Source organism: Caretta caretta, chromosome 20 (genome assembly GCF_965140235.1).
Source record: "Caretta caretta isolate rCarCar2 chromosome 20, rCarCar1.hap1, whole genome shotgun sequence".
Taxonomy (NCBI): Eukaryota; Metazoa; Chordata; order Testudines; family Cheloniidae; genus Caretta; species Caretta caretta.
The window spans coordinates 9163956-9175807 of record NC_134225.1 but is presented as its reverse complement, the minus strand read 5'-3'; the positions used below and the strand labels follow the sequence as shown (position 1 = coordinate 9175807).

Here is an 11852-nt window from a genome sequence, read left to right as displayed (position 1 = left end):
AGCTCGCGGGGGGGCGGATGGGGGCATTTTTGCCAGCTACTGTTTGTCCTCCTGGAGCGCGGCCACCACACTCCCCAGGGCCCCGCCGCTCACCCACAGCACTTCAGGCCGCAGGCAACTGACTGCTGGGAGCCCCCGGCACTGGTGCCCCCTCTGCCGAGGCCCTGAACTGCTCAGTGGGGACCAGCCCAGATGACCCCAGGGAAACAGGCTGCTGTAACCAACCAAGATCAGCCCAGGACTGGAGCTGACCCAGAGCAGCCGCTCCACCCCAACCCAGAGCCATGGCAAGGCCCTGAGTATGGCAAACGGCGCACACATTGGGGCGGGGGTGGGAAAACAGGCGCACAGAAGGGGGCGGGGGGGGGGAAAGAGGCGCACAGAAGGGGGCGGGGGGGGGAAAGAGGCGCACAGAAGGGGGCGGGGGGGGGAACAGGCGCACAGAAGGGGGCAGAGACAGGTTCTTTGTTAACTACAGCTTTATTAGGCACAGTGGGGCCGGGCTCTGTACAGCAGGTCCCAGGGGGATAGGGGCAGGGTGGGCTCTGTACAGCGGGTCTCAGGGGCGTTATGTGCAGGGGCAGGGATGGGGGCCCCTGTACAGCAGGTCCCAGAGGAGTTATGTGCAGGAGCAGGCTCTGCAGTGGGTCCCAGCAGGGTTATGTGTGGGGACAGGGATGGGGGTGAGGGTGCAGGGTGGGCTCTGTACAGCGGGTCCCAGGGGAGTCAGAGGCAGGGCCGGCTCTGCACAGTGAGTGCCAGGGGGCTTAGGTGCAGGGACGGGTGAGGGTCCCTGGTACCGGAGGTCCCAGGGGGGTTAAGCGCAGGGTCAAGCTCTGTACAGCGGCGCCCAGTTGGTTCAAAGCTACTTGATTTAAACAGGGATTTAAAAAATAGTTTAAAAATGAGCTACACTTCGTTCTAGGAGTGACAAGCAGGGGCCTTGCCCCCTCTATGCTACAGCGGGGGGGCAGGGGCTGTGCCCAGGCACTGGGCTCCTCCCCAGCCCCTGCTCCCAGAGCCATTGACAGAGGAGGCATGTGGGGAATGTATAGAGGGGCTGGAGCCCAGCTGGCTGTCAGTTTGCTGCCTGGCATCGTACTGCGGGCAGGGCCCCCCGGTGGGAGGGCAAGCGGCCATTGTGGAGCAGAGGGGGTGGGATCAGCCATGGAGGACAGGTGCCGCCCATCCCGACCAGCTGTGCCCAGGGTGGGGGTGGCAGTGGTGCCATGGGGGAGACAAACACCGAGAGCAGCTGGCAGACCCTGTCGCTGGCCGGAGCCCCCCACCAGACAGGCCCCACTTGGGCAGCGGGCATCTCCAAGGAATAAATTAACCTGGAATGTGATGAAGTGCCAAGAAACAGGACAGGGAGGGCGGGGGACCTGGGGGGGCTCAGCCCCAGGCAGAGAGCTCGGGGCAGTGAGGGGGCTCAGTCCCTCCGCATTGCGGAGGGCCCTGAGCAGGGGGTAGGGGTGGGGGCTCAGCCCCCCGCATTGCGGGGAGGGGGCCCTGTGCCCCGGGCAGCGGCCACAGGCTATCGCCGCATCCCAGTACACAATTACAGTGAGCGGGCTCCTCCCCAACGTGGGGGGCGCTCTGCCCACCGAGCAACAGTGGGGGGAGGCCAGGGATCACCCTCCCCCGCTACAGCCCCACCCCCGCCCGTGGTGCTTTAGCGACACCTACTGGACACTTTACATATAATATTTTGTAAAAATAAAGCGCTCGTTTAAATGACTTTTTTTTCTATACAAAAGACTTTTTTTAAAAAAAGACAAATGCCCCCCGCCAGGGAGATGGGGGGTCAGGGCATGGCCAGAGCCCCCCCATGGCAGTTGGGGGGGAGCCCACAGCCCCCACCCACAGAGAGAGGGATTTTTTCCTTTTTACATTTGACATTTTTCTTATAAAAAACACTGCGGGGGGGGGGGGGGGGGGGGGGGGAGAGTTTCTCCAGGAGGCAGGGTCTGGGGGCGGGTGAGGGGCTCCCCCAGGAAGGGGAGCTGGGGGAGAGGCTCGGGGCCCTGGATCCCTCACCCCTGCCCTCACGCAAACACCTGCATCTTGGTGGGTTGGTCGGGCAGGTGGGAGAGGGTCTGGGGGGGCCCCAGCACGGCCGGGCTGGGGGTGGACTCGGACCAGTCGGACAGTGAGTGGGGCGAGGGGCTGGCCCACTGCTCGGGGGACTCGGGCGAGGGCGTCAGGTAGGGGTGCTCGCTGCGCAGGTGTAGGTAGTGCTTGGGGGTGCCATCCTGGCCGGGGGTGTAGCTGTGCTGCGAGGGGGGTGTGGGGTAATCTTCTGCCCCCTGCCCGCCGGGTGCCTTGTAATACTGGGGTGGGGGTGGGGGACCAGGGCGCGCAGCCCCCTGCCCCTCCTTGGGCGAGATGGGCTGGTTGGCACGGCCCAGGGTGGGTGCCGCAGGGGGCGGCGGGGGCATGGGCTGCCCAGGGGTGGGCGCCGGTGGGGGCTGATCCTTGACAGGGCTGGGGGCGGCCAGCACCTGGGAGCTGTGCACCATGGCCAGATGGTTGGGTAGCAGCAGCCCCTGAGGGAAGGGCTGGGCCGGCTGGTGCAGGTTCGGGTGGGAGGCAGCCGGATGCACCACCCCAATGACTGGGTTGCATTGGGAAGTGGGGACACGGGTGTGCCAATCGAAGGGCACCGCCACCGGGCTCACCATGCCCAGGCTGAGCCCCACGCAGCCAGGCTGGCGTGGCAGCGAGGGCATGGAGACCCGGTTCATGGAGAGGATGGTGCTTTGGGCCGATGCCACCTCGCCCAGGTCACTGAGCCGCGCCAGGCTGACGGCAAAGGGCCCATCCATCAGGCCGTGTACCATGGGTGTGGAGCCCACTGACATGGAGGAGCTGGCTGGGTGGAAGACGCCGGGAGAGGCCAGGACGGGAGAGGTGGGGTTGGCCACGTAGGGAGAGTCCAGCGAGTCGACGGGCGACAGGGTGACTGAGCTCTCCAGCAGGGAGCCCTGGCACTCCAAGCTCAGCTTCTTGCTGCGCCCCTTGGCCTCCTTGGCCAGGCTGGCGCTGCTGCCTGCCCCTGCCGTGTTCTTGGCGCTGGGCCGCCGGTTCTTCTTCCCCTGAGGGGTGGGCTTGAGGCTGGGCAGGAAGCTGTTGGGCGGGCACATGAGCGGGGACATGGTGTGGCCGGGGGGCAGTGCCCCCTGCGGGCTGCGTACCGTGTTGTACTCGTCCAGCAGCCGCACGATGTCATGGTGCATCCGCTCCTGGGCGATATCCCGCGGCAGCCGGTCCATGTGGTCTGTGATCTCCCGGTTGGCAAAGTGATCCAGCAGGATCTTGGCCGCCTCGTAGCTGCCCTCCCGAGCGGCCAGGAACAGCGGGGTCTCCTCCTGGGGGGGCAACAGTGGGGTTCAGACTGTGCTGAGGGGGATGCCCCCATTCACGGAGCCCTGGGAATGCCAGGGCAGGGCTGGGAGATGCCCACAGCCCTCTGTGCCAGGGCTTTAGAGCCAGGGTCAGGCCCTAGGCAGACGGGTCTCCCCCGCCCCAGCACAGGAGCAGCGTGTCCTGGTGCTCGGCCCAGAGGCTCCTAGAGGAAGGCACAGTGGGAGCCCCCATTGTGGGCGGGGCCTGCAGGATGCGTGACAGCCAGGCTTTGCTGGCCTGCCCATCCCGCCTGCCGCTCACCTTGCTGTCCTGCATGTCCTTGTTGGCGCCGTTCTTCAGCAGCGCGATCGTAGCCTCCACGTTGTTCACGGCCGCGGCCCAGTGCAGCGCAGATTTACCTGGGGGAGCCAAGCCATGAGGGGGGGCACTCTGCTGGTCTACCCCCCACCCGCTGCTCCTCAGTCCCAACCCACAGCCCTGCTAGCCCAGCCCTGGGCTCCCCTGCTCCCACCACAGCTCTGCCGTTGCCCCTCAATCCCAACCCACAGTCCCCTGCTAGCTCAGCTACGAGCTCCTCCTCCCTGCACAGCCCCTCCCAAATCCTCACAGGTTGGCAGTGCTCCCCCATGTCACCAAGCCCCCACAGTGGGCTCACGCTGGGCGTGGAAGGGTGGAGAGCTGAGCCCCAATACCCACAGCCAGACCCTTCCCCAGGGCAAGCTGGGGGCGGGCCTCAGTGGAGACCCCCCGATGGGGGGAAGCCGCCCGATACCTAGCTCATCCACGGCATTGACGTCTGCGTGGCAGGCAATGAGCTCCTCCACCATCCCCTCCACGGCCAGCCGGGCGGCCAGGATCAGTGCCGTGGAGCCATCCACCATGCGGGCGTCCAGGTCCGTGGAGCGGTTCCGGATCAGGATCTGCCAGGCAGGGCAGGTGTGAGATGGGAATACGGAAGAGCTGCACCTGGAGAAACTCTGCCTAGCCCAGCTCTCCCAGCATGGGCACAGCCAGGGGCCCTCGGAGCCCTCCCAGTGTGGGTAGAGGGGGAGCTCTCCAGGGAGTTGTTCTGGCAAGGGCAGAGTGCCCAGGGGCTTGGCCCAGGATGGGGGGGGCCTCCAGTAGAAGATGACTGCGTGGGGGAGCTCTGGGGTGGAGAGAGAGCAACTGGGGCGCGTCCCAGGTGGTGAGGGAAAGCAGGAGCTCACCTGGAAGACGCTCTGGGCGTCGGCACCACGGGGGGGAGGGGGTGGGTCTCACCTGGAAGACGCCCTGGGCGTCGGCGGTCACCGCAGCGTGCAGCGGTGTGCGGCCCGTGTTGTCCTGGGCGTTGGTGTCAGCACCGGCGTCCAGCAAGCGCTTGGCGGCGTCGGCCCGGGCATAGCGGGCAGCCAAATGCAGCGCGGTCTCACCTGTACGGTCGGTCTGGGCGCTCAGGTTGGCGCCCTGGCAGATGAGGTCCGAGATGATGTTGGCTGAGGAGTCGTCGGCCTCATCCTCCTCGGCCAGGTCGGTCTCCACACCGCCCCCGCAGAACGAGGCCAGCATGAGCGGAGTGAAGCCGTCTGCAAGGACAGCCACCACCAAGGGGTTAACTGGGAGCTGCCCCAGGGCTCCAGCATGAGAGACCACAACTCCCAGCATGCAGTGTGGCTGAACTGGGCAGTGATGCATGCTGGGACATGTGGTCAGCTGCATAGGCAGGGGAGCCTTTCCTCTGCCCACTTCTCCCAGCGTGTCTGCACTGCATGCTGGGAGCTGTAGTCCCTGAGATGGAGCCAGGCCCCCCCTTACCTGGCCCCCTGACATTGACATCCATGCAGTCGGTGTCGAATTCGCCCTGGGGTGGCGTCAGGGCCATGGATGGCGGCATGCGGATGTCAGCGGCCACCAGGTGATGCTGTGTCCACTGGCGGCAGTCCACAGGGTCCTCCGAGTCCCCGCCCGGCTCCTCCACCTGGAGGGAGAGCACAACCAATCATGGAGCTGGTAGATCCTGCCCCAGCCCTGCTAGGGACTCCCGTTCCCTGCCCAACACCACCCCCTCCGGCACATCACTGTGCCCCACACCCCTCCTCCCCCGCATCACTGAGACCAGCACCCATCACCCATCCCGCCCCCAGCAAGCCGGGGCTCACTGCTGGTCCACAGGTGTTGGTACCTTGAGTCTCTTGGCCTCCGGGCACTCTGCATCCATCCAGTCATCTGAGTGTTCCCCCATCAGGCTTTCCCCCTTGCTGATGTTCCTAGAGGGAAGCCAAGAGCTTAGACCCCAGCCCCTGCCGTGCAGCCCCTGGCCACCGCCCCACCCACCCAGGGCTTCAGGAGGCCACTCCTAGGACATCCCCCACTGCACAAGGCACTGGGCAGCCGTGGGGTGTGCAGGCAGAGACAGTCTGCACACTGCCCCCCTGGTGGTGGTGGTCAGGGGAGGACGGGGGGGGTCCTGCAGCAGGTAAAAGCCCCCATACTGCTGCAGCGAGCGGGGATCCAGGCCTGGGTGTGGGGAGCAGGCTGTGGGCTTGGCCCCCGAGGGCAGGTCCCGTACTTCATGCCCAAGGCGTCCTGGCCCACGGGCTCCCGCCGGTTCTTGTTGCTGTTCTCCTTCTTCAGGCTGAAGCCCTCTGGGAACCAGAGCGTGCTGTGCTCCCGCTTCCGCCGTGCCACCAGCACCCCCAGCACCAGGATCACCAGCAGGATCACGGCCGCTGCCACCACCACCAGGGGCACCAGGGGCACGGAGTCCGGGGGCTTCGGCTGCAGCTTGTCACCTGCAGGAGTGGATGGGGGTCAGACCCTGCCTCTTGAGACCCCGCCCCCACTCACCCCACCCCTCCCACTCACTCCGTCCCCTCCCAATACTCCGCTCCCTTTCACTCACCCCACCCCGCCCTCTCACCCCACCCGCTCTTGAGAGCCCTCCCCGCCTCTCACCCTGCCCTCAAACTCCACCCCCTAGCCCCGGCCCCACCTGCACTCACTGTGCACAGCCTTGATGGGGTAGGGGAACTCCAGGCGCTCGACAGCGGCCAGTGCAGCCAGGTAGTCGGCCGCGCTGCGCGCGTCGGGGAAGCACTTGTCTGAGGCCTGGAAGCAGAGGCGGTTGTCGATCTCCAGGGTGACCACGGAGCTGGGGCAGGGAAGGGGACAGTTACCAGTGGCCTCACCCACAGTGGCACCGAGCCCCAGACTGTAGGGGAGCCTGAGCACCCCTTGCCCCACACGGAGTCCTGGGGCAGGGCTGGCTCAGCACTCCCTGCAGCAAGGGCTGTGCATGTCCCAGAGCAGGCATGGCCCAGGCAGCGGGACCTCGGTCCCGTGGACCACATGGTCGCTGCCAGGCTGCCAGCAGCTGTTTAGCACCGTTGTGCAGGCCCCGTCCCGACCTGCTCCCATCTGGGCCCCAGGGCCGGGCAGGAGGCAAGGCCCCTGGATGCTGCCCCCAGGGCCCTTGCTGCCGTCCGAGAGCACAGGGAGCGGGTAACAGGAACCAGCTGAGCCCCCCAGTCCCCGCATCAAAGCGGGCGGCGACCCAGATTGCTGATTGAAAGCAGCTGTGTGGCACCTCTGTGTCCTGGTGCCAGTCAACAGACAACTTCCTAGTGCCTGCCCCAGGACTGGCCCCCTTCACTGGCACTGGCCCCCTACCCCCAGTGCCAGCCCCACAAAGTGCTAACCTGCCCCACCCTGGCACCAGCCCCCTAAAGGCCAGGATCCCAGCCCCTTGGCTCCCCCCCCCCCCCCCCACCATCTCCCCCGTGGCTCATGGGGCTGTCTCTCTCCCCCACCCTGGCTGCAGCCCACATCTCCCCCCTCACCCCAGCTGCGGCCCACAGGACCGCATCTCCCCCTGAATCCCCCTGGCTGTGGCCCCCAGGGCTGTGGCCCCCACACACCCCCTGGCTGTGGCCCACATCTCCCCCCCCCCACTCCCTGAGGCTGTGTCTCCCCCCACTCCCCATGGGGCCGCGCCGGCCCGCAGCTTACCCGATGACCTCCCGGCCCAGCTCCCGGCGGTGCAGGCGGCTGGGCCGGTAGAAGGGCTCGATCATGTAGTTGCCGTCCCTGTCAAGGCGGAAGCGCAGCGAGGTGCGCAGGATGGCGCTCAGCTTCTGCAGGAAGGTGGTGCTGGTCCTGCGCAGCTCGTCGGGGGGCAGCAGCACGGTGATGACCAGCACACCGCTGGCCAGGTGCTCCGGCATCTCACGGGCGCAGTCCAGCCCGTCCCAGCCGCATTCCTCGTGGTTGCAGCCCTGGTCGCACTGCCCGTCGGCAAAGTGGTCCGAGCAGTACTTCTCATACACGGGGCTTGGGGGGGGGAAGGGGGGCCATGGTCAGCGCACAGCCCCATCCAGCCCTGCCCCACCCAGCCCCCAGCCCTACCCCGTTCTGGCCAGTCCCCCTCTGCCCTGTTGGGCACTCCAGGACACCTGGGGTCACTGGGCTCCTGCAGCAGAGACTGCCTCACACAGTGAGAAACATCCTGGACATGGCTCCAGTGCCCACAGCCATCTTTGGCCAGCGGTGAGATGTATAGCTACCACAGCCCCCGTGCTCCACCCCAGAGTCAGGTGAGGGGTCCCTGTATAAACACCCTCCGCGCCCCACTCCAGAGGTGCCTGCACCTCAGCTGGGTGAGGGGTCCCTGTATAAATAGTCCCCACCCCACCCCCAGAGGGGGGCGCATCTCAGCGCCAGGCAAGGGGTCCCTGTATAAACAGCTCCTGTGCCCCACCTGGGCAAGCACCAGGGTTAAAGGCTCGTCCCTGGCAAACGCCATGGGACCTGCACTGGGCACAACTGCCCAGGGCCTCATTTTCACGCGTCACCCCCAGCTGCACGGCACACACTGGCACCATGCTGGGGCACTGGAGTCAGCACTGACCTTGGGGGGAGAGCACCCCCTACGGCACAGCGCCCCACTGGGGCAAGTGCACACTCTGAAGGGAAAGCGCCCGCTGTAGAGCGCCCCCCAGGGGCAGCGCCTCCCCATCCCCCGGCCCAGCGCCCTCCTTACTTGCAGCTGCGCTCACGGCTCTTGCAGTCGAAGTTGTCGTAGAGGCACGCGGCCGTGTTGCAGGCCTCATCGCACTGGCTGTTGTTGAACAACTGCCAGCACTGGGGCTCCTCGCACTGCTGCCAGGGGTCGCCCACCAGCAGGGAGCAGTCGCCCCCATCCCACTTGCAGGCGGGGCTGTTGCATTCCTTGTCGCAGTAGGAATCTCCGGCCTTGGCATCGCACCCCTCCTGCAGGCATTGCAGCTCCAGGGGGTGCTGGAGCTTCTGCTCGCAGCGCAGGCCGGAGAAGCCGCTGGGGCAGAGGCACTGGAAGTGGGGAGGCCAGGACATCTCTATGCAGGTGCCCCCACTGAGGCAGGGCGCGCTGGTGCAGCTGCTGTTAGCCCGCAGGCGGCAGTCGGAGCCAGTGAAGCCCGGCAGGCAGGAGCAGCGAGCGCCCAGCGCTGTGTGCTGACAGCTGCCCCCGTTGAAGCAGGCGAGCTCCCGACACGACAGCACGCTTCGCTCGCAGTTGGGCCCGGAATAGTTCTGGAAAGGGGCAGGAAAGAGGGTGAGAGAGATGGCACTGGGACCAGGCCATGGGCCAGAACCACCTCCCCCTTGCCCAGCAGCGTTGGGACCCGGACCAGAACCAACCCAGAACTAGGATCACCCCATCCAGCAACACCAGGACCCAGACCAGAACGGGCCCCTCCACGTGGCGTGTGTATCACAGGCCGGAACTAATCCATGGATGAGGGAGCAGAGCAGCTAGACCCACAGCGCAGCTCCACTGCAAATGGCCCATGACGGAGAACCCAGCTCAGGCCCTTGCTGGCCCATTCCAGCGGCTGTTTCCAGTCTGAACGTGTCCAGCTTCAGCTCCCAGCCGCTACATCCCATCACATCGCACCTCAGTCGCTAGGCCCAGGAGCCCAGCCTGGGCTCCACTCCCCTGGCCCCTTCCCTTTGGGACACTGAACAGCTCGAGCTCCTTGCTCTTCGGATCCTTCCACCATTCTCGGGGCTCCCCTCTGACCCTCACCAATGGACCAGCATCCCTGCACTGTGGGACCAGCACTGGGCACAGGAGTCCAGTAGCCGCTACACCAGTGCCAGGTACGCGGTAAGAGAACCTCTCTATGCTCGTCTGGGCATCCCAGGATTGTGTTAGCTCCTTTGGCCACAGCGTTGCACTGGGCACTCATGTTCAGCCGATTATCCACCCCCCAGGTGCCATGGGACCCCTCCCCCAGCCCCTCCCCCCCAAGTGTCATGGCAACCCTCCCCCAGCACCCTCACCCCAGGTGCCATGGGACCCCTCCAAGTAACATGGGAGCTCTCCCCCACCCCATCTCAAGTGCCATGGAAACCCTCCCCCCACAGCAGGACCAGCCTGCTCCCCCAGGGCACCAGGAACAACACCTAAACCCTTCCCCGCAGCTCCAGGACTGGAATGGCGGAGCAGGCCCCCAGCACCCCCCCACAGCCCCATCCCCCCGGGCCTGGAAGGCTGCAGGCTGTGCACGGCCAGGGGGAGGCCCCCAGCTGGCCTGAGCCCAGCCCCCTGCCCTTTCCCATGAGGGGGCACTCACCGGGGGGCAGCGGCAGGTGTAGCCCAGCGGCGTGTTCGCTGTCAGCCTGCACTGGCCACCGTTCTGGCAGGGCTGAGCCTCGCACGTATTCACGATGTTCTGGCAGCGCCGGCCTGGCCGGGGGGTGGACAGGGATGGGTCACGAAGAGTCTAGGGAGAGGGGAGCTGCCCCCGCACCCCGCCTCCTGCACTGCTCCTAGCACAGCCACCTTCCCACAGCTCAGCCCCTCATGGGTGCACAGACCCCCAGCCTAGAGAGCCTCCCCCGCCCCCCAGGGATTTCCCCTGCTCCCACCCTGCACTGAGTGCAGCCGTTGACATGCACCCCAGCGCCCCCGGGATAAACGCCCCTGGGCTGGGTGTAGCCCCCCCCCCGGCACACTCACCCGTGTAGCCCGGCTTGCACAGGCACTGGAAGTCGTTGGCGCCCTGCACGCAGTCCAGCGTGCGCTGGGGCAGGCAGGGCTTGGCCAGGCACTCGTTGATGTCGCCCTCGCAGCGCTCACCCGTGTAGCCCGGGGGGCAGTTGCAGCGGTAGCCACCCACCCGGTCCACGCACGTCCCGTTGTTCAAGCACTTGGGCGCCCGGCTGCCAGGGCTCGTGGCACAGTCGTCCTCGTTGATCTCGCACAGGACACCTGGGGATTGGGTGGGGGGCAGAGACCTTGCAGCCCCCGTCGTAACCAGAGCATCCCAACCACCCCATCCTGTGGGGATCTGGCCTCCCAAGGAAACCAGGCCCCATCCCCCAACCTGAGCTCCCCGCCCCACAAGTACCCCCACTCCTGGGAGTAACCAGAGCCACCCCTTGCCCCAGTAACCTGCCTCCCATTGCCCCCCCACGGTGCCCAGCCACTAGCCCAGCTTGGCCTTACCCAGGGTTCCCGGCGGGCAGGAGCAGATGTAGCGCCCAATGAGGTCAATGCAGGAGCCCCCGTTCTGACAGGGGTGGGACTGGCACTCATCTATGTCATACTCGCAGTTCTTGCCCTCGAACCCCGGTGGGCACTGGAGGGAGAGACAGACACAGCTCAGTCAGGGCCCTGGGCCTCAGTTCCTCTCCTGAGGGCCCCACCCCAGGGCTGCCCAGCCCCTCGGCTCAACCTCCTCCAGCCACAGAGGGGTTAACAAGGCCTCATGCTGCCATCACCAACCCCTCTCCGCTGCTGTGCGGGGTCATGGAGCACCATCGCGGGGAGGAGAAGGACTTACCCCACAGTACAGACTGTCAACGACAGCCAGGGAGAGAACCCAGGAGTCCTGGCTCCCAGGCCCCCATTCCAACCACCTGACCCCACTGCACTTTCAGAGCTCAGAACAGAACCCAGGAATCCTGGCTCCCAGCCCTCCTGTTCCAACCACTAGACCCTGCTCCTTTCCCAGAGCCGGAGGTAGAACCCAGGAATCCTGGCTCCCTGGCTCATGCTCAGACCAGTCTCGGCTGCCCTGCTCCAAGCTAAGCCTGTCTGAATGTGCCTCGCTCAGTATCCCCTTGGCCCAGCCGTCCTCGTGGGGGCACAACGCCTGCGGCTCCCCAGCAGCCTGGCGAGCGCCGGTTGGCAGCGCCTGGAGCTCCTCCATGCAGCCCCCCTCCCTGGGGCTCACCTCACAGTCGTAGCTGCCTATGAAGCTGTGGCAGGAGGCACCGTGCTGGCAGGGGTTGGGCTGGCAGGGGTCGGCCTCGCTCTCACAGTAGCTGCCCGTGTAGCCTTCCTTGCAGAGGCAGGAGTGGGTGTTGCCAGCATCGACGCACTGGCCCCGGTAGTGACACACCTGTTCCTTGGAGACCCCTGCCCCCAACAGACAGACAGAGACTGTGATGCCTTGTGCCCGGCCCACAGCCCCAGCACAGCCCCGACAGGGGAAAACCATGGCACAGAGTGGACAGGG

The 11852-nt window shown here is 66.2% G+C and overlaps 1 protein-coding gene across 1 annotated transcript in view; it reads right to left on the bottom strand.

Moving 5' to 3' along the window:
- Positions 1-461: 461 nt before the first annotated feature.
- The window catches only part of NOTCH3 (notch receptor 3), a 44291-nt gene continuing 32900 nt past the window's right edge, over positions 462-11852 (bottom strand). The window contains exons 21-34 of the mRNA XM_048834209.2: positions 11568-11752; positions 10838-10970; positions 10349-10600; positions 9963-10075; positions 8387-8916; positions 7357-7677; positions 6351-6499; positions 5918-6140; positions 5531-5615; positions 5164-5326; positions 4630-4934; positions 4142-4289; positions 3670-3767; positions 462-3371 (exon numbers count right to left, since the gene is read on the bottom strand). Of these exons, the coding sequence (XP_048690166.2) occupies positions 2049-3371; positions 3670-3767; positions 4142-4289; positions 4630-4934; positions 5164-5326; positions 5531-5615; positions 5918-6140; positions 6351-6499; positions 7357-7677; positions 8387-8916; positions 9963-10075; positions 10349-10600; positions 10838-10970; positions 11568-11752 (4028 nt within the window). The 3' untranslated portion in view covers positions 462-2048. The remainder of the gene's footprint in view (positions 3372-3669; positions 3768-4141; positions 4290-4629; positions 4935-5163; positions 5327-5530; positions 5616-5917; positions 6141-6350; positions 6500-7356; positions 7678-8386; positions 8917-9962; positions 10076-10348; positions 10601-10837; positions 10971-11567; positions 11753-11852) is intronic.